Below are 20,867 nucleotides of genomic sequence, written 5' to 3'. Positions count from 1 at the left end.
ATTTATTTTTTGATATGTATTTATTTGAGAGAGGGAAAGAGAGAGCGTGAGCGGGGCAGGGGCAGAAGAAGAGGGAGAGGGAGAGGGAGAAGCCCAAGCTGATTCCCTGCTGAGCACAGAGCCCAAAGTTGGCTCCATGTGGGGCTGGATCTCACCATCATGAGATAGTGATCTGAACCAAAATCAAGAGTCAGATGCTCAACTGAGGGGCCCCCAAAATTATCCTAGGCTTAATGATGTAACCACTGATACCAAAATGTTAGCTATTAAACTAGGCCACATATTAAAACTTTAGCCTACTGAGTAGCAGTATTTTAAAATGTGTACCCAAAGTACACGGAAAAGTATCACTCTTCCTAAGTTATTTCTTAGAGAATTCTGGTCTCTGTTTTTTATTTTATTATTATTTTTTAAGATTATATTTATTTTCTTGACAGAGGCAGACACAGCGAGAGAGGGAACACAAGCAGGGGGAGTGGGAGAGGGAGAATCAGGCCTCCCGCTGAACAGGGAGCCCGATGTAGGGCTGATCGCAGCACCCTGGGATCATGAGCTGAGCTGAAGGCAGACGCTTGACCGATTGAGCCACCCAGGCGCTCCTGGTCTCTATGTATTTTTATCAATTCTGAATTTTTCTGGGAAATCTTTCACATTCTTTCTTAGATCCAAGGTCTATATATATAATGTGATTTATAACTATGCCCTATGGAAAAGAGCACCCCATTTTTGTCTTTTTGTGTTACAGATTTCTCTTGTACAATTTCTCATTGAAAATTGCCTTAAAATATTTGGAGAAGACATCACTTCCCTCTTGGGAGAGAACTCAATGAGTCGTGGTAACAGCGAGCAGGCTGCAGGTACCGGGAATAATTTAATTGGCTTTAGTGAGAAGCAGACAGCCAGGCTGCCAGGGGTCATGGGAGATGCTTAGACAGAGCTGTTCTGGAGCCCAGAGCATCGCCAGGGCAAGGATTTCCATGGGCTCCTTCTTCCGAAGGCTGGCTCACAGGTCAAGGGAGGTTCCACACTGTTGTGAGACCAAAGAAAGGATAAAATGAGGTCTCTGACTTCAAGAAGTTTCTAGTGTAGATCATAACGGAATTAGGACTCATCATGGTATGCCACAGTGTTTGGGAACTTTTTCTCACAAAATTTAAATGGGTGCTATATATATATCTATGTAGTTATATATATTACATAATTATATACTGATACTATATAAATATATAAACATAATGTATATATTTATGTATATTACATGTGCACTGGTTGAAGCCAGAGAAAGGGGCTTTTCTTCCCCTCCCTCCTCTTTTGGCTCAGGGGCTCTTGAGGCACCACAGGATTCCAGTGCCCTTTGAAACGGGTTGAAAAGAATTGGCATCTTTGAGAAAAAAGAACTTGACTTGATGTCAAACAACCTCTCCAGAGTATAAATTCCTCTACCCCCATTTACCAGCTATATTATCTTTGGCCAGTTATACCAGCTCAGCATCAGTTTATTCATCTCTAAAATGTGGATAAAAATAATGTCTAAATTTTAGAATTGTTGTGTAGAATAAATAAGATGATGGATGTAATCCAAAAAAAGCCATTAATAGGACTAGGAGAAGTGCCCCTGACACTAGAGGTAGTATGATTTGAGCCTAGCTAATCACAGCTACCTGGCAGCAGTCCACCTTAGAAGGTAGACTTTCGATTCAGAACCTGGAGACACGTATCATCAATCCCTCCATATTTTTGACATTTCTTGTTTTCATGACACGTACCACATGCTTTGAGGAAATCTTTAGGAAAATACAAGTCATCAGGAATTAAGATGAATCTGAGGCACCTGGGTGGCTCAGTCGTTAAACATCTGCCTTCAGCTCAGGTCATGATCCTGGGGTCCTGGTACCGAGCCCCGAATCGGGCTCCCTGCTCCAAGGGAAGCCTGCTTCTCCCTCTCCCCCTCCCCCTACTTGTGTTCCCTCTCTTGCTGTCTCTTTCTCTGTGTCAAAATATAAATAAAATCTGTAAAAAAAAAAAAAAAGGAAAAAGAAGGTTCAACATATTAAACAACAACTACTACTACGAGTACTCTCACTTCTTCCTTAGACTCCAGCCTGAAGACTGTGAAAACCCGTTCTTTCAGAGACAGGGCGTTTTGTCGGGGTTCCAGCACTTCCCAGCACAACCAGTGCACAGCCCCACCTTCCGCAAAGCCAGGACAGCTCTTTGGAGTTTCCCTCATGGATGTGTGTGATAAAGACAACTTGTCCTTCCCAATTCTGGTAGGTCATCTCATTTTGGTTTTCAATAGCCCTCCTGAGAAGGGGAAACTCTGAGAGGCCAAGCGTCCTCATCCAAATCTATCCCCAAATGAAGAAGTCATTAGACAGCCCCTGGCTTTGGCTGAGAAGCTCTGTTACTGTTATTTCAAAGAATAGAATCTGATTTAGGTCCTGCAGAGTCATGAGGCAAATACTACAGGAAAAGTCATTCTTCTCCATTCCACTTGGGTCTTGTTTCCACAAAGACATGTGGAGGCTTGTTCAGATCAGTCAAAATGAACTCTGTGTATGTGAGTCTCTGAGAGTCCACCTCATCTTCACACTCTCCCTTCATTGCCTTCCTGCACTCACATGAGTCTCATGTCTCCTTCAGCGGAGTCTACTCAGTCTAACAATTGTAAACATCTGACACGAGCATAGACTCATCCTCTGGCAAATAGGAATGTGTTAATCCTAACAGAATATGTCAAATGAAAGCCACAGAGTTTGGCCTGTGTTATCTCAAGCTGCTGTAGTGAATTGTCAGTGTGGACATTCACTGAGTATTCGGTGTCTCTGCAAGCACTGTCCGGGATGTAGGGAACGTTCTGCTAGCTATGAAAAAATGTATCTTCTTAGCTAGCATGTTACCTGTTAGCTAATACCCCAGGTCCTTGCATCACAGCAAATTTAGGGGCTAGCTAGGATTATCATCCTCCACACTTCCTAACCGAATCAGAGAAGCCTCAGTACAGGATGTATGTGCCCCAGCTCACACAATAGATAAGTAGCATAATAGACTTCAGATCCGTTGGATTCCCTGAGTCCAGCCCTTATTAAGATTCTACACAGCAGAGAGAGGACATGAAGATAGAGCAAAAGACAATTTAAGACTCATGAGAAGGGAGGGTAATCAGAGAAGGACAAGAGAGTTTCTGAGCCTGGCTTTAAAAGAGGGAAGGAAATAGAACAAGTAGGAAAGGAGTATACAGTCACTTAAAGAGAAATAAACAAATGGGAAATGAGTATTTCCTAAATAGATTTCCAACTTGCGGAAGAGCATGTATGTAAGGGAAAAATGTGAAAAGAATGGTAAAGTAGGAAAGAGACGGTGATTGCCCAAAGGCCTTGAGACAGAGAAGGTTGATTTAAAAGTGTAAACTTAGTGGAAAATCTGATTAAAAGAAGTGTTTAAAATGTTTCAGTGTATGACTGTAAAATGGATATATGGGTAGAAAGTATATAGAGAGACACTGAAAAAACAGCAATCTAAATTGACTTTAGTCCTTCCCGCTCTAAAACATTGTACCATTACATTCCCCTTTTCTTTCAAAACGGAGGCAAGCTTGTGCTCTGCGTTTGTGGATATGAGATGCCATATACTTTTCTTTTCTTCCTACACGGTATGCTTTCCTTTATTAATCAAAAAGGGCCACTCACAGAAGGCGTCTTCAGAAACTCAGCCAATATAAAATCCCGCAGAGTCCTAACGGAGAAACTAAATTCTGGGATCAAAGTGAACCCGTACAGGGAATCTATTCATGTGTTCACATCCGTCTTAAAGGTAGGGAAGGTTCTAGCATTATCCACACGTGAGTAACTGAAGCGATGATTGGTGTCCTTCATCATGACTGCTCAAGAACCATAACAGGCATAGTAGATTAAGAACCTGACAAGCTGAAAAACGCTTGACAAAATCAAAATTTAAGGAAGCTACTTTAGGAGTTAAAAGCCCCATGTGTTAGAAATACTTTCTGTTTTCACCACACACGGCCCTCCGCACCTTCACTCCTGAAGACTCCATGCAAAATACTAATAGTGAAATGACTACAGTCATGATAATAAATTTCAAAATACGCACTGACACAAACACACTGTTTACCGAAGCAGACATCCTCACCCCCCTCCTAATGAAGGCAAACTTTCCAAAAGAAATAGAACAGGGAGGGGTGCCTGGGTGGCTCAGATGGTTAAGCGTCTGCCTTCGGCTCAGGTCATGATCCCAGTGTCCTGGGATCGAGCCCCGCATAGGGCTTCCTGCTCAGCGGGGAGCCTGTTTTTCCCTCTCCCTCTGCCTCTCTCCCTCCTCATGCTCTCTCTCTCTATCTCTGTGTCTCAAATGAATAAGAAAAAAAAAAAAAAAGAAATAGAACAGGGAAAGAATTTAATCCATGCAGCTTGGCACTTATGAACAGCTCTGAACAACCCTATGTTAATGTAGTACTGACTACAGTCTTAGAATCTCAGTCACATTTGGTCTTCCCTTGTCCCCCATTAATGTTCGAAGATGTGATCAATAGCAAAGTCCAGAAATGACTTAGGTAACCACTCCTACACTGGGGCCATAGTGATATCCAGTAGTAATATACATATAGGCATCAGGAGACAGGAGAAGAATGATAATACACTAGGTAGCAAGATGAGTGTTGCCCTCTGTAAGGTGCACACATGGAATCGATTTTCTAGCAAGAGTTGGTAGGTTCTTTCCTGATCTGTGTTATAAGCACTGACTAGGAGGAGCGTGAGCACTTCTGGGTATAGTGCTTAGACATTTCTAAAGTTTTCTCCTCCTGAAGTTGACAGATCTTGGTGGAGAATCAGACTCTGCAACCTTGGCCTTGATAATATCATGGCAAACTAACTGGACAATTGTCCTAAACTAGAAATGAATCTATCCTCAGGACCACAGTGAGTCTGCCATTAGACTCTCGAATTTTAGACAGTTAAGAAAAGGAAGAATGAAGCAATTGTGAGAGTAGCTTTCTTCCAGGGAGCACGCATACCCCGAGTGAGAAGACCTAGTTCTTTCCTAATATGTGTGCAAGAGCCCACCTGTTTGTGTTTTGATTGTTTCAGGGCTTTTCTTGCTAGAATTAAGAGCTAGCACTGTGCCTAAAACAAGCAACATGGGTATGTGTATTTCTGTCCAAGAAGCTAATAGGATTTAGGATGGTCTATAGCCAGACCCTGTCAGTTTGTGGTACTTTGCAAAAAAAGCACACACAAAAAATAAGTTCCAGATGATAGAAGGGAGCTTTATCTTCATTGCCACCACAGGCTAAGCTCTGCTTTTATGCCTCTAAGTTTTAGTGGGGGAAAATCCAAGCATCTGCTGCTGCGTGTGCAAGTCAATGGAGAGTCAGAGCCGAGCACCGTGTGGGTCACAGTTTGGGTATCTGTGAAGGAAGTGGGGGCTGAACTGAATTTTTTAACTACATATTTTCTCTGGAATATTTCCATTACATATTTTCTATAATATATATACATAGTTTTTTTTTATCTCCCTAAGGATTTTCTTAGAAATACCCACGGAAGTATATTTTTATCTGATCTCTATGACAAATGGCGCGGTGTTATTGATCAAGGCAACGAAGAGGAGAATATAACTGCAGCCCAGAGGTAATGATGCAATAATTACTCTACTCTGGTCACATCTCCAAAATACAGCCAACATACTATTAGGAAAACATTGGCTTACGTTTTGCAGCTTTGCTCACTATAATCATGACCAATGCCAAAGAGTTTCAATTCTTCACACCCATGGGGGCCAGGTTCATAATGGAGACACACTTTAGGGCTATTATCGTTCTTCTCCTGATCTTATTAATGTGGAATCCTTGGCCGTTTTACATCTTTTGGATACATGAAACTGTTAGTGGAAATCCCCTGGTACAAGACAGATGCAAGAACATCAATTGCCAGGGCTATGACCTTAAAGGTCTGTCAAACATTTCACTAACCAGAGAAGATTTTATCTGGTGCAGGAACTGAATTCAGGGCAACAATTTTGTATACATTCATGCCTGGAACTCTGCTACAGCGGGTTGTGTGCTAGATATACAAGGATGTATCCTGTTCCCTGTCTTTTTTTTCCAACCTCCTAACTGGAATCACTTGCCTAATTTAAATGTGTATTTTTCTGACCTTAGGCTTTTACCCCAGCTGCCAAGAGCAAATGTTGTTCTCTTGCGATACCTTTTTGGAGTGCTATACAACATTGAGCAACATTCCTCATCCAATCAGATGACAGCTTATAATTTATCTGTTTGTATAGCCCCAAGCGTTCTTTACCCACCTGATTCCGGCACCTTGGAATTGGAAGACAACTTGATAAAAAAGGTAATGAGAGGTGTCATTCTTGTCCCCCAGGGGGTAGAATCCCTACTTTGAACCGGACATGTGCAGTAGTAACTCTGACGGATGGAACTTTGTGAAGTGCACATTTTCATTAGGCCCCTGTGGAGTGGCAGAGTTCTTTATCCTACTCTCACGGAGTCTGGGAAGGGGTGTCGTTAAATGGGAAACTCGGAGCAGTCGAGTCACTTCTTCCCCCTCCAGGAGACTAAGCACTAGACTGACTAAATGAGAGAGAAAAGAGTTCTGTGATACGATAGAAAGGAACTTGGGCTTTGGAGCTTCACCAGTCAAGGTTCAACTCTCAGCCTAATCCCTGAGGGACTCGTAACCTTGGGCAAAGCCATGGTTTCCTCACTACACAATGGCGACAACAGCCAGCTCCTCCGGTCATCACTGGCACATCCTGGGTGGCTTGGGCAATATGAGCCCCCATGGCTCCAAACACATTGGCCTTCCTCTGCCAATTGTGGCTCATCTAGAAAAGTACTCGACTACTTTTTCACCTCTGCTGCATCTTATGGAAACTAGCAAAAGATTCCAGACCATCCTAACAAGATGACAGGTCTTCCCCAAGCTCACACAGAGAGCGCCAGCATGAGGCAAACCAATGCGTGAGAAGGTACTGAACTTAGACAGACAGATACATTTTCTGTCCAGCTATGTGGGTTTTCCCTCACAACCCCACCAAAATCTCTGCTTCTCAACTTTAAGATTCTTCTTCATTTAAGAAATCGTTTTAAGTTTTTGTTTATACTTTATAAAGTTTCATAAGATGTTATACATCAGTTACAGCTCAATAGAACTGGAAACAAAATTTAAAAACAAAAAATAGGTAAACTTTAATAAGGTGGGCTACTTTGAAAATTATCCTAGTTTTATTTATTTTTTGATATTTATTTCTTTGAGAGAGGGAAAGAGAGTGTGAGCGGGGCAGGGGCAGAAGAAGAGGGAGAGGGAGAAGCCCGAGCCGATTCCCTGCTGAGCCCAGAGCCGAAAGTTGGCTCCATGTGGGGCTGGATCTCACCACCATGAGATTGTGATCTGAGCCGAAATCAAGAGTCAGACGCTCAACTGAGGGGCCCCGAAATTTATCCTAGGCTTAAAGATATAACCACTGATCCCAAAATGTTAGCTATGAAACTGGGCCACGCATTAAAACTTTAGCCCACAGATGAGCAGTATTTCAAAATGTGTACCCAAAGTACACGGGAAAGCATCAGTCATTCTAAGTTATTTCCTAGAGAACTCTGGTCTCTATGTTTTTTGGGTTTTTTTTTTTAAGATTTTATTTATTTACTTGACAGAGAGGGAACACAAGCAGGGAGAGTGGGAGCAGGCTTCCCGCTGAGCAGGGAGCCAGATATAGGGCTGATCCCAGCACCCTGGGATCATGAGCTGAGCTGAAGGGAGACGCGTAACTGACTGAGCCACCCAGGTGCCCCTGGTTTCTACGTATTTTTATCAACTCTGAATTTTTCTGACAAGTCCTTCACGTTTTTTCTAAGATCCAAGGTCTATATGCAAAATGTGTTTTCTAACTATGGCCTATGGAAAAGAACACCCCATTTTTGTCTTTTTGTGTTACAGATTTCTCTTGTACAATTTCTCCTTGAAAATTGCCTCAGGATATTTGGAGAAGACATCACTTCCTTCTTGGGAGAGAACTCAATGAGTCGTGGTAAGAGCGAGAAGACTGCAGGTACTGGGAATAATTTAATTGGCTTTAGTGAGATGCAGACAGCAAGGCTGCCAAGGGTCATGGGAGATGCATAGACAGTGCTGTTCTGGAGCCCAGCGCATCACCAGGGCAATGATTTCCATGTGCTCCTTCTTCCAAAGGCTGGCTCACAGGTCAAGGGAGGTCCACACTGTTGTGAGACCAAAGAAAGGATAAGATGAGGTCTCTGATTTCAAGAAGTTTCTAGTGTAGATCATAAAGGCATTACGACTCATCATGGTATGCTATAGTGTTTGGGAATTTTTTCTAACAAAATTCTAAAAGCGTGCTATACATATATATACATATATATTTGTATATATATGTATATATGTAATAACGAATCAGAAAAGCCTCAGTACAGGATGTATGTATATGTATGTATATATTTGTATATACATATATATATATGTAAAACACATCATACATATGTATGTAGTTATATTTAATATATAATGAGATACTTATACTATATAAATATATTATCATAATATATATATTTATGTATATTAGAAGTGCTCTGGTTGAAGCCAGAGCAAGGGGCCTTTCTTCCCCTCCGTCCTCTTTTGGCTCAGGGGCTCTTGAGGCACCACAGGATTCCAGTGGCCTTTAAAATGGGTTGAAAAGAACTGGCATCATTGAGAAAAAAGGACTTGACTTGATGTCAAACTACCTCTCCAGAGTGTAAATTCCTGTGCCCGCATTTACCACCTATATTATCTTTGGGCAGTTATACCAGATCAGCATCAGTTAATTCATCTCTAAATATGGATAAAAATAATGTCTAAATCTTAGAATTGTTGTGTAGAATAAATAAGATGATGGATGTAATCCAAAAAAAGCCATTAATAAGACTAGGAGAAGTGCCCCTGAGACTAAAGCTAGTATCTTTTGAGCCTAGCTAATAACAGCTGTCAGCAGTCCACCTTGGAAGGTAGACTTTCGATTCAGAACCTGGAGACACATATCATCAATCCCTCCATATTTCTGACATTTCTTGGTTTTATGATGCTTACCACATTGATTTGAGGAAATCTTTAGGAAAATACAAGTCATCAGGAATTAAGATGTGTCTGGGGCACCTGGGTGGCTCAGTCGTTAAGTAACTGCCTTCAGCTCAGGTCATGATCCCGAGGTCCTGGGATCGAGCCCCGCATCGGGCTCCCTGCTACGAGGGAAGCCTGTTTCTCCCTCTCCCCGTCCCCCTGCTTCTGTTCCCTCTCTCGCTGTCTCTCTCCCTCTATTAAAATATAAATAAAATCTGTAAAAAAAAAAAAAAAAGGAAGAAGAAGTTTCAGCGTATTAAACAACAACTACTACTACTAGTACTCTCTCTTCTTCCTTAGACTCCGGCCAAAAAACTGTGAAAAGCCGTTCTTTCAGAGACAGGGCCTTTTGGTGGGGCTCCAGCACTTGCCAGCAAAACCAGTGCACAGCCCCGCATTCTGCAAAGCCAGCACAGCTCTTTGGAGTTTGCCTCATGGTTGTGTGTTATAAAGACAACCTGGCCTTCCCAATTCTGGTAGGTCATCTCATTTTGGTCTTCTATAGCTCTTCTGAGGTGGGGAAACTCTGAGAGGCCACGTGTCCTCATCCAAATCTATCTCCAAATGGAGAAGTCATTAGACACCCCATGGCTTTGGCTCAGAAGCTTGTTACTGTTATTTCAAGGAACAGAATCTGACTTAGGTCCATCAGAGTCATGAGGCAAATACAACAGGAAAAGACATTCTTGTCCATTCCACTTGGGTCTTGTTTCCACAAAGACATGCGGAGGCTTGTTCAGATCAGTCAGAATGGACTCTGTGTATATGAGTCTCTGAGAGTCCACCTCATCTTCACACTCCCCCTTCATTGCCTTCCTGCACTCACATGAGTCTCAAGTCTCCTTCAGCGGAGTCTACTCAGTCTAACAACTGCAAACATCTGACACGAGCATAGACTCATCCTCTGGCAAATAGGAATCTGTTAATCCTAACAGAATATGTCAAATGATAGCCACAGAGTTTGGCCTGTGTTATCTCAAAATGCTGTAGTGAATTGTCAGTGTGGACATTCACTGAGTATTCGGTGGCTCTGCAAGCACTGTACGGGATGTAGGGAACGTTCTGCTAGCTATGAAGAAATGTATCGTATTAGCTAGCATGTTACCTGGTAGCTACTACCCCACTTCCTTGCATCACAGAAATTTAGGGGCTAGCTAGGATTATCATCCTCCGCACTGCCTAAACGAATCAGAAAAGCCTCAGTACAGGATGTCTGTGCCCCAGCTCACACAATAGATAAGTAGCATAATAGACTTCAGATCCGTTGGATTCCCTGAGTCCAGCCCTTATTAAGATTCTACACAGCAGAGAGAGGACATGAAGATAGAGCAAAAGACAATGAAAGACTCATGAGAAGGGAGGGTAATCAGAGAAGGAGAAGAGAGTTTCTGAGCCTGACTTTAAAAGAGGGAAGGAAATAGAACACGTAGGAAAGGAGTATACAGTCACTTAAAGATAAATAAACAAATGGGAAATGAGTATTCCCTAAATAGACTTCCATACTTGGGGAAGAGCATCTACGTAGGGGAATAATGAGAAAAGAATGGTAAAGTAGGAAACAGACGGTGATTCCGCAAAGGCCTTGAAGCAGAGAAGTTTGATTTAAGAGTGGAAACTCAATGGAAAGGAAAATCTGATTAAAAGAAGTGTTTAAAATGTTTCAGTGTATGACTGTAAAATGGATATTTGGGTAGAAAGTATAGAGAGAGACACTGAAAAAAAAAAAAAAAAACAATCTAAATTGACTTTGGTCCTTCCCGCTCTAAAACAGTGTACCAGTACATTCCCCTCCTCTTTCAAAACGGAGGCAAGCTTGTGCTCTGCGTTTGTGGATATGAGATACCATATACTTTTCTTTTCTTCCTACAGGGTATGCTTTCCTTTATTCATCAAAAAGGGCCACTCACAAAAGGCATCTTCAGAAAATCAGCCAATATAAAATCCTGCCATGTGCTAAAGGAGAAACTAAATTCTGGCGTCAAAGTGAACCCGTACAGCGAATCTGTTCATGTGGTCGCATCCGTCTTAAAGGTAGGGAAGGTTCTAGCATTATCCACACACGAGTAACTGAAGCTATGATTGGTGTCCTTCATCATGACTGCTCAAGAACCATAACGGGCATAATAGATTAAGAACCTGACCAGCTGAAAAACGCTTGACAAAATCAAAATGTAAGGAAGCTACTTTAGGAGTTAAAAGCCCCATGTGTTAGAAATACTTTCTGTTTTCACTACACACCGCCCTCCCCACCTTCACTCCTGAAGACTCCATGCAAAATACTAATACTGAAATGACTACTAGTCATGATAATAAATTTCGAAATACGCACCGATACATACACACAGTTTACCCATGAAAACATCCTCACCCCCCTCCTAATGAAGGCAAACTTTCCCAAAGAAATAGAACAGGGAAAGAATTTAATCCATCCACCTTGGCACTTATGAACAGCTCTGAACAACCCTATGTTAACGTAGTAATGACTACAGTCGTAGAATCTCAGTCACATTTGGTCTTCCCTTGTCCCCCGTTAATGTTTGAAGATGGGATCAATAGCAAGGTCCAGAAATGTCTTAGGTAACCACTCCTACACTGGGGTCATAGTGATATCCAGTAGTAATATACATACAGGCATCAGGAGACAGGAGAAGAATGATGATACACTAGGTAGCAAGATGAGTGTTGCCCTCTGTAAGGTGCACACATGGAATCGATTTTCTAGCAAGAGTTAGGAGGTTCTTTCCTGATTCCGTGTTATAAGCACCGACTAGGAAGAGGGTGAGCACTTGTGGGGAGAGTGCTTAGACATTTCTAAAGTTTTCTCTTCCTGAAGTTGACGGATCTTGGTGGAGAATCAGACTCTGCGACCTTGGCCTTGATAATATCATGGCAAACTAACTGGACAATTGGCCTAAACTAGAAATGAATCTATCCTCAGGACCACAGTGAGTCTGCCTTTAGACTCTCGACTTTTAGACAGTTAAGAAAAGGAAGAATGAAGCAATTGTGCGAGTAGCTTTCTTCCAGGGAGCACACATACCCCGAGTGAGAAGACCTAGTTCTTTCCTAATATGTGTGCAAGAGCCCACCTGCCTGTGTTTTAATTGTTTCAGGCCTTTTCTTGCTAGAGCTAAGAGCTAGCACCTTGTCTAAAACAAGCAACATGGGTATGTGTATTTCTGTCCAGGAAGCTAATAGGATTTAGGATGGTCTATAGCCAGACCCTGTCAGTTTGTGGTACTTTGCAAAAAAAAAAAAGCACACACACAAAATAAGTTCCAGATGATAGAAGGGAGCTTTATCTTCATTGCCACCACAGGCTAAGCTCTGCTTTTATGCCTCTAAGTTTTAGCAGGAGAAAATCCAAGCACCTGCTCCTGCGTGTGCAAGTCAATGGAGAGTCAGAGCCGAGCTCCGTGTGGGTCCCAGTTTGGGTATCTGTAAAGGAAGTGGGGGCTGAACTGAATTTTTTAACTACATATTTTCTCTGGAATATTTCCAATACATATTTTCTATAATATATACACATATTTTTTTATCTCCCTAAGGACTTTCTAAGAAATATCCCAGGAAGTGTATTTTTATCTGATCTCTATGACAAATGGCTCGGTGTTATTGATCAAGGCAACGAAGAGGAGATGATAACTGCAGGTCGGAGGTAACGATGCAATAATTACTCTACTCTGGTAACATCTCCAAAATACACCCAATATACTATGAGGAAAACATTGGCTTACGTTTTCCAGCTTTGCCCACTATAATCATGACCAACGCCAAAGAGTTTCAAGTCTTCACACCCATGGGGCCCAGCTTCAGAATAGAGGCACGCTTTAGGGCTATTATTGTTCTTCTCCTGATCTTATTAATGTGGACTCCTTGGCCGTTTTACACCTTCTGGATCCTTGAAACTGGTAGACAAAATTCCCTGGTCCAAGACAGATCAAGAGCAACAACTGCCAGGGCTATGACCTTAAAAGTCTGTCAGACATTTAACTAACCAGAGAAGTGTTTATCTGGCTCAGGAACTGAATTCAGTGCAACAATTTTGTCTACATTCATGCCTGGAACTCTGCTAGAGCGGGTTGTGTGCTAGATATACAAGGATGTATCCTGTTCCCTGTCTCTGTTTTTCCAACCTCCTAAGTGGAATCACTTGCCTAATTTAAAACTGTGTTTTTTTGACCTTAGGCTTTTAGCCCAGCTGCCAAGAGCAAATGTTGTTCTCTTGCGATACCTTTTTGGAGTGCTATACAACATTGAGCAACATTCCTCATCCAATCAGATGACAGCTTATAATTTATCCGTTTGTATAGTCCCAAGCGTTCTTTACCCACCTGATTCCGGCCCCTTGGAATTGGAAGACAACTTGATAAGAAAGGTAATGAGAGCTCTCATTTTTGTCCCCCAAGGGGTAGAATCCCTACTTAGAACCGGACATGTGCAGTAGTAACTCTGACAGAAGGAACTTTGTGAAGTGCACATTTTCATTAGGCCCCTGTGGAGTGGCAGAGTTCTTTATGCTACTCTGGCGAGGTCTGGGAAGGGGTGTCGTTAAACGGGAAACTCGGAGCAGTCGAGTCACTTCTTCCCCCTCCAGGAGACTAAACACTAGACTCACTAAAGGAGGGAGAGAAGAGTCGTGTGATACGATAGGAAAGAACCTGGGCTTTGGAGCTTCACCAGTCAAGGTTCAACTCTCAGCCTAATCCCTGAGGGACTCGTAACCTTGGGCAAAGCCATGGTTTCCTCACTACACAATGGCGACAACAGCCAGCTCCTCCAGTCATCACTGGCACATCCTGGGTGGCCTGGGCAATATGAGCCCCCATGGCTCCAAACACATTGGCCTTCCTCTGCCAATTGTGGCTCATCTAGAAAAGTACTCAGCTACTATTTCACCTCTGCTACGTCATATGGAAACTAGCAAGAGATTCCAGAATATCCTAATAAGATGACAGGTCTTCCCCAAGCTCACCCAGAGAGAGCGAGCATGAGGCAAAGCAATGCGTGAGAAGGGACTGAAGTTAGACAGACAGATACGTTTTCTCTCCAGCTGTGTGGGTCTTCCCTCACAACCCCACCAAAATCCCTGCTTCCCAACTTTATGATACTTCTTCATTTAAGAAATGGTTTTCTTAAGTTTTTGTTCATACTTTATAAAGTTTCATAAGATGGTATACATCAGTTACAGCTCAGTAAAACTGGAAACAAAATTTAAAAGCAAAAAATAAGTAAACTTTAATAAGGTAGGCTACTTTGAAAATTATCCTTGTTTTATTTATTTTTTGATATGTATTTATTTGAGAGAGGGAAAGAGAGAGCGTGAGCGGGGCAGGGGCAGAAGAAGAGGGAGAGGGAGAGGGAGAAGCCCAAGCCCATTCCCCGCTGAGCACGGAGCCCAAAGTTGGCTCCATGTGGGGCTGCATCGCACCACCCTGAGATCGTGATCTGCGCCGAAATCAAGAGTCAGACGCCCAACAGAGGGGCCCCGAAATTTATCCTAGGCTTAAAGACGTAACCACTGATCCCAAAATGTTAGCTCTTAAACTAGGCCACGCATTATGACTTTAGCCCACGGATGGGCCGTATTTTAAAATGTGTACCCAAAGTACACGGGCAAGTATCACTCTTTCTAAGTTATTTCTGAGCGAACTCTGGTTTCTATGTGTTTCTGTTTTTTTTAAACTTTTATTTATTTACTTGACTGAGAGAGACACAGCGAGAGAGGGAACACAAGCAGGGGGAGTGGGAGAGGGAGATGCAGGCTTCGCGCTTAGCAGGGAGCGCGATGTAGGGCTGATCCCAGCACCCTGGGATTATGACCTGAGCCGAACGCAGACGCTTAACCGACTGAGCCACCCAGGCGCCCCTGGTTTCTACATATTTTTATCAACTCTGAATTTTTCTGAGAAGTCCTTCCCATTTTTTCTTAGATCCAAGGTCTGTATACAAAATGTGATTTATAACTATGCCCTATGGAAAAGAGCACCCCATTCTTGTCTTTTTGTGTTACAGATTTGTCTTGTACAATTTCTCATTGAAAATTGCCTCAGGATATTTGGAGAAGACATCACTTCCCTCTTGGGCGAGAACTCAATGAGTCGTGGTAACAGCGAGAAGGCTGCAGGTACCGGGAGTAATTTAATTGGCTTTAGTGAGAAGCAGACAGCAAGGTTGCCAGGGGTCATGGGAGATGCTTAGACAGAGCTGTTCTGGAGCCCAGAGCATCGCCAGGGCAAGGAGTTCCATGGGCTCCTTCTTCCGAAGGCTGGCTCACAGGTCAAGGGAGGTTCCACACTGTTGTGAGACCAAAGAAAGGATAAGATGAGGTCTCTGACTTCAAGAAGTTTCTAGTGTAGATCATAAGGGCATTAGGACTCATCATGGTATGCTACAGTGTTTGGGAATTTTTTCTAACAAAATTCTAAGTGGGTGCTATATATCTATATATATATATACAACATCATACATATATATGTAGTTATATATATATATATATAATATATATAATTAGATACTTATACTATATAAATATAACCATAGTATATATATTTATGTATATTAGATGTGCTCTGGTTGAAGCCAGAGCAAGGGGCCTTTCTTCCCCTCCCTCCTCTTTTGGCTCAGGGGCTCTTGAGGCACCACAGGATTCCAGTGCCCTTTGAAACAGGTTGAAAAGAACTGGCATCATTGAGAAAAAAGGACTTGACTTGATGTCAAAAAACCTCTCCAGAGTGTAAAGTCCTGTGCCCCCATTTACCAGCTATATTACCTTTGATCAGTTTTTCTAGCTCAGCATCAGTTTATTCATCTCTAAAATGTGGATAAAAATAATGTCTAAATCTTAGAATTGTGGTAAACACTAAATACGATGATGGATGGAATCCAAAAAAAGCCATTAATAGGACTAGGAGAAGTGCCCCTGAGACTAGACCTAGTACGATTTGAGCCCAGCTAATCACAGCTACCTGGCAGCAGTCCACCTTAGAAGGTAGACTTTCGATTCAGAACCTGGAGACACGTATCATCAATCCCTCCATATTTCTGACATTTCTTGGTTTTATGATGCTTACCACATTGCTTTGAGGAAATCTTTAGGAAAATACAAGTCATCAGGAATTAAGATGTGTCTGGGGCGCCTGGGTGGCTCAGTCATTAAGCGTCTGCCTTCAGCTCAGGTCATGATCCCGGGGTCCTGGGATCGAGCCCCGCATCGGGCTCCCTGCTCCGAGGGAAGCCTGCTTCTCCCTCTCCCCCTCCCCCTGCTTGTGTTCCCTCTCTCGCTGTCTCTCTCCCTCTGTCAAAATATAAATAAAATCTGTAAAAAAAAAAAAAAAAAAAAAGGAAAAGGAAGGTTCAGCGTATTAAACAACAACTACTACTACTAGTACTCTCTCTTCTTCCTTAGACTCCGGCCGGAAGACTGTGACAAGCCGTTTTCTCAGTGACAGGGCCATTTGTCAGGGTTCCAGCACTTGTCAGCACAACCAGTGCACAGCCCCACCTTCCGCAAAGCCAGGACAGCTCTTTGGAGTTCCCCTCATGGATGTGTGTGATAAAGACAACCTGCCCTTCCCAATTCTGGTAGGTCATCTCCTTTTGGTCTTCTAGAGCCCTCCTGAGGAGGGGACACTCTGAGAGGCCACGTGTCCTCATCCAAATCTATCCCCAAATGGAGAAGTCATTAGACAGCCCCTGGCTTTGGCTGAGAAGCTCTGTTACTGTTATTTCAAGGAACAGAATCTGACTTAGGTCCAGCAGAGTCATGAGGCAAATACAACAGGAAAAGACATTCTTGTCCATTCCACTTGGGTCTTGTTTCCGCAAAGACCCACCGAGGCCTGTTCAGATCAGTCAAAATGACTCTGTGTATGTGAGTCTCTGAGAGTCCACCTCATCTTCACACTCTCCCTTCATTGCCTTCCTGCACTCACATGAGTCTCAAGTCTCCTTCAACGGAGTCTACTCAGTCTAACAACTGCAAACATCTGACACGAGCATAGACTCATCCTCTGGCAAATAGGAATCTGTTAATCCTCACAGAATATGTCAAATGAAAGCCACAGAGTTTGGCCTGTGTTATCTCAAGCTGCTGTAGTGAATTGTCAGTGTGGACATTCACTGAGTATTCGGTGTCTCTGCAAGCACTGTCCGGGATGTAGGGAACGTTCTGCTAGCTATGAAGAAATGTATCCTATTAGCTACTTTGTTACCTGCTAGCTACTACCCCAGGTCCTTGCATCACAGCAAATTTAGGGGCTAGCTAGGATTATCATCCTCCACACTTCCTAACCGAATCAGAGAAGCCTCAGTACAGGATGTATGTGCCCCAGCTCACACAATAGATAAGTAGCATAATAGACTTCAGATCCGTTGGATTCCCTGAGTCCAGCCCTTATTAAGATTCTACACAGCAGAGAGAGGACATGAAGATAGAGCAAAAGACAATTTAAGACTCATGAGAAGGGAGGGTAATCAGAGAAGGACAAGAGAGTTTCTGAGCCTGGCTTTAAAAGAGGGAAGGAAATAGAACAAGTAGGAAAGGAGTATACAGTCACTTAAAGAGAAATAAACAAATGGGAAATGAGTATTCCCTAAATAGACTTCCATACTTGGGGAAGAGCATCTACGTAGGGGAATAATGAGAAAAGAATGGTAAAGTAGGAAACAGACGGTGATTCCGCAAAGGCCTTGGAGCACAGAAGTTTGCTTTAAGAGTGGAAACTCAATGGAAAGGAAAATCTGATTAAAAGAAGTGTTTAAAATGTTTCAGTGTATGACTGTAAAATGGATATTTGGGTAGAAAGTATAGACAGAGACACTGGAAAAAAAAAAAAACAAAAAACAATCTAAATTGACTTTGGTCCTTCCCGCTCTAAAACAGTGTACCAGTACATTCCCCTCCTCTTTCAAAACGGAGGCAAGCTTGTGCTCTGCGTTTGTGGATATGAGATACCATATACTTTTCTTTTCTTCCTACAGGGTATGCTTTCCTTTATTCATCAAAAAGGGCCACTCACAAAAGGCATCTTCAGAAAATCAGCCAATATAAAATCCTGCCATGTGCTAAAGGAGAAACTAAATTCTGGCGTCAAAGTGAACCCGTACAGCGAATCTGTTCATGTGGTCGCATCCGTCTTAAAGGTAGGGAAGGTTCTAGCATTATCCACACACGAGTAACTGAAGCTATGATTGGTGTCCTTCATCATGACTGCTCAAGAACCATAACGGGCATAATAGATTAAGAACCTGACCAGCTGAAAAACGCTTGACAAAATCAAAATGTAAGGAAGCTACTTTAGGAGTTAAAAGCCCCATGTGTTAGAAATACTTTCTGTTTTCACTACACACCGCCCTCCCCACCTTCACTCCTGAAGACTCCATGCAAAATACTAATACTGAAATGACTACTAGTCATGATAATAAATTTCGAAATACGCACCGATACATACACACAGTTTACCCATGAAAACATCCTCACCCCCCTCCTAATGAAGGCAAACTTTCCCAAAGAAATAGAACAGGGAAAGAATTTAATCCATCCACCTTGGCACTTATGAACAGCTCTGAACAACCCTATGTTAACGTAGTAATGACTACAGTCGTAGAATCTCAGTCACATTTGGTCTTCCCTTGTCCCCCGTTAATGTTTGAAGATGGGATCAATAGCAAGGTCCAGAAATGTCTTAGGTAACCACTCCTACACTGGGGTCATAGTGATATCCAGTAGTAATATACATACAGGCATCAGGAGACAGGAGAAGAATGATGATACACTAGGTAGCAAGATGAGTGTTGCCCTCTGTAAGGTGCACACATGGAATCGATTTTCTAGCAAGAGTTAGGAGGTTCTTTCCTGATTCCGTGTTATAAGCACCGACTAGGAAGAGGGTGAGCACTTGTGGGGAGAGTGCTTAGACATTTCTAAAGTTTTCTCTTCCTGAAGTTGACGGATCTTGGTGGAGAATCAGACTCTGCGACCTTGGCCTTGATAATATCATGGCAAACTAACTGGACAATTGGCCTAAACTAGAAATGAATCTATCCTCAGGACCACAGTGAGTCTGCCTTTAGACTCTCGACTTTTAGACAGTTAAGAAAAGGAAGAATGAAGCAATTGTGCGAGTAGCTTTCTTCCAGGGAGCACACATACCCCGAGTGAGAAGACCTAGTTCTTTCCTAATATGTGTGCAAGAGCCCACCTGCCTGTGTTTTAATTGTTTCAGGCCTTTTCTTGCTAGAGCTAAGAGCTAGCACCTTGTCTAAAACAAGCAACATGGGTATGTGTATTTCTGTCCAGGAAGCTAATAGGATTTAGGATGGTCTATAGCCAGACCCTGTCAGTTTGTGGTACTTTGCAAAAAAAAAAAGCACACACACAAAATAAGTTCCAGATGATAGAAGGGAGCTTTATCTTCATTGCCACCACAGGCTAAGCTCTGCTTTTATGCCTCTAAGTTTTAGCGGGAGAAAATCCAAGCACCTGCTCCTGCGTGTGCAAGTCAATGGAGAGTCAGAGCCGAGCTCCGTGTGGGTCCCAGTTTGGGTCTCTGTAAAGGAAGTGGGGGCTGAACTGAATTTTTTAACTACATATTTTCTCTGGAATATTTCCAATACATATTTTCTATAATATATACACATATTTTTTTATCTCCCTAAGGACTTTCTAAGAAATATCCCGGGAAGTGTATTTTTATCTGATCTCTATGACAAATGGCTCGGTGTTATTGATCAAGGCAACAAAGAGGAGAAGATAACTGCAGCCCAGAGGTAATGATGCCATAATTACTCTACTCTGGTCACATCTCCAAAATACAGCCAACATACTATTAGGAAAACATTGGCTTACGTTTTGCAGCTTTGCCCACTATAATCATGACCAACGCTAAAGAGTTTCAAGTCTTCACACCCATGGGGCCCAGCTTCAGAATAGAGGCACGCTTTAGGGCTATTATTGTTCTTCTCCTGATCTTATTAATGTGGACTCCTTGGCCGTTTGACACCTTCTGGATCCATGAAACTTGTAGACGAAATTCCCTGGTTCAAGACACATGCAAGAGCATCAACTGCCAGGGCTATGGCCTTAAAAGTCTGTCAAACATTTAACTAACCAGAGAAGTGTTTATCTGGCTCAGGGACTGAATTCAGTGCAACAATTTTGTCTACATTCATGCCTGGAACTCTGCTAGAGCGGGTTGTGTGCTAGATATACAAGGATGTATCCTGTTCCCTGTCTCTGTTTTTCCAACCTCCTAAGTGGAATCACTTGCCTAATTTAAAAGTGTGTTTTTCTGACCTTAGGCTTTTAGCCCAGCTGCCAAGAGCAAATGTTGTTCTCTTGCGATACCTTTTTGGAGTGCTATACAACATTGAGCAACATTCCTCATCCAATCAGATGACAGCTTATAATTTATCCGTTTGTATAGCCCCAAGCGTTCTTTACCCACCTGATTCCAGCACCTTGGAATTGGAAGACAACTTGATAAGAAAGGTAATGGGAGCTCTCATTTTTGTCCCCCAGGGGGTAGAATCCCTACTTTGAACCGGACATGTGCAGTAGTAACTCTGACGGATGGAACTTTGTGAAGTGCACATTTTCATTAGGCCCCTGTGGAGTGGCAGAGTTCTTTATCCTACTCTGGCGGGGTCTGGGAAGGGGTGTCGTTAAATGGGAAACTCGGAGCAGTCGAGTCACTTCTTCCCCCTCCAGGAGACTAA

General features: G+C 42.6%; 2 protein-coding genes across 3 annotated transcripts in view; both read left to right on the top strand.

Moving 5' to 3' along the window:
• Positions 1-20,867, top strand: part of LOC135363141 (rho GTPase-activating protein 20-like) — a 199,911-nt gene that overhangs the window by 8,785 nt on the left and 170,259 nt on the right. The gene's annotated exons all lie outside the window — the stretch shown is intronic.
• Positions 110-11,721, top strand: LOC135363134 (rho GTPase-activating protein 20-like). Of its 2 annotated transcripts, none has more exons than XM_064583821.1 (7): positions 110-857; positions 2,095-2,270; positions 5,539-5,648; positions 6,179-6,368; positions 7,974-8,064; positions 9,450-9,625; positions 11,019-11,721. In XM_064583821.1, the coding sequence occupies exons 1-7, from the start codon at positions 827-829 to the stop codon at positions 11,214-11,216; spliced, it is 972 nt and encodes a 323-aa protein (XP_064439891.1). In that variant the 5' UTR covers positions 110-826; the 3' UTR covers positions 11,217-11,721. The 2 variants fall into 2 exon arrangements, with proteins under 2 accessions (XP_064439891.1, XP_064439890.1); XM_064583820.1 differs by having other exon boundaries at positions 112-857; positions 7,974-8,085.

This window comes from Mirounga angustirostris, unplaced genomic scaffold (genome assembly GCF_029215605.1).
Source record: "Mirounga angustirostris isolate CCGP_5_RB_7025 unplaced genomic scaffold, mMirAng1.0.hap1 SCAF_31, whole genome shotgun sequence".
NCBI classification, from domain to species: Eukaryota; Metazoa; Chordata; class Mammalia; order Carnivora; family Phocidae; genus Mirounga; species Mirounga angustirostris.
This window is presented reverse-complemented; position numbering and strand designations above follow the sequence as displayed.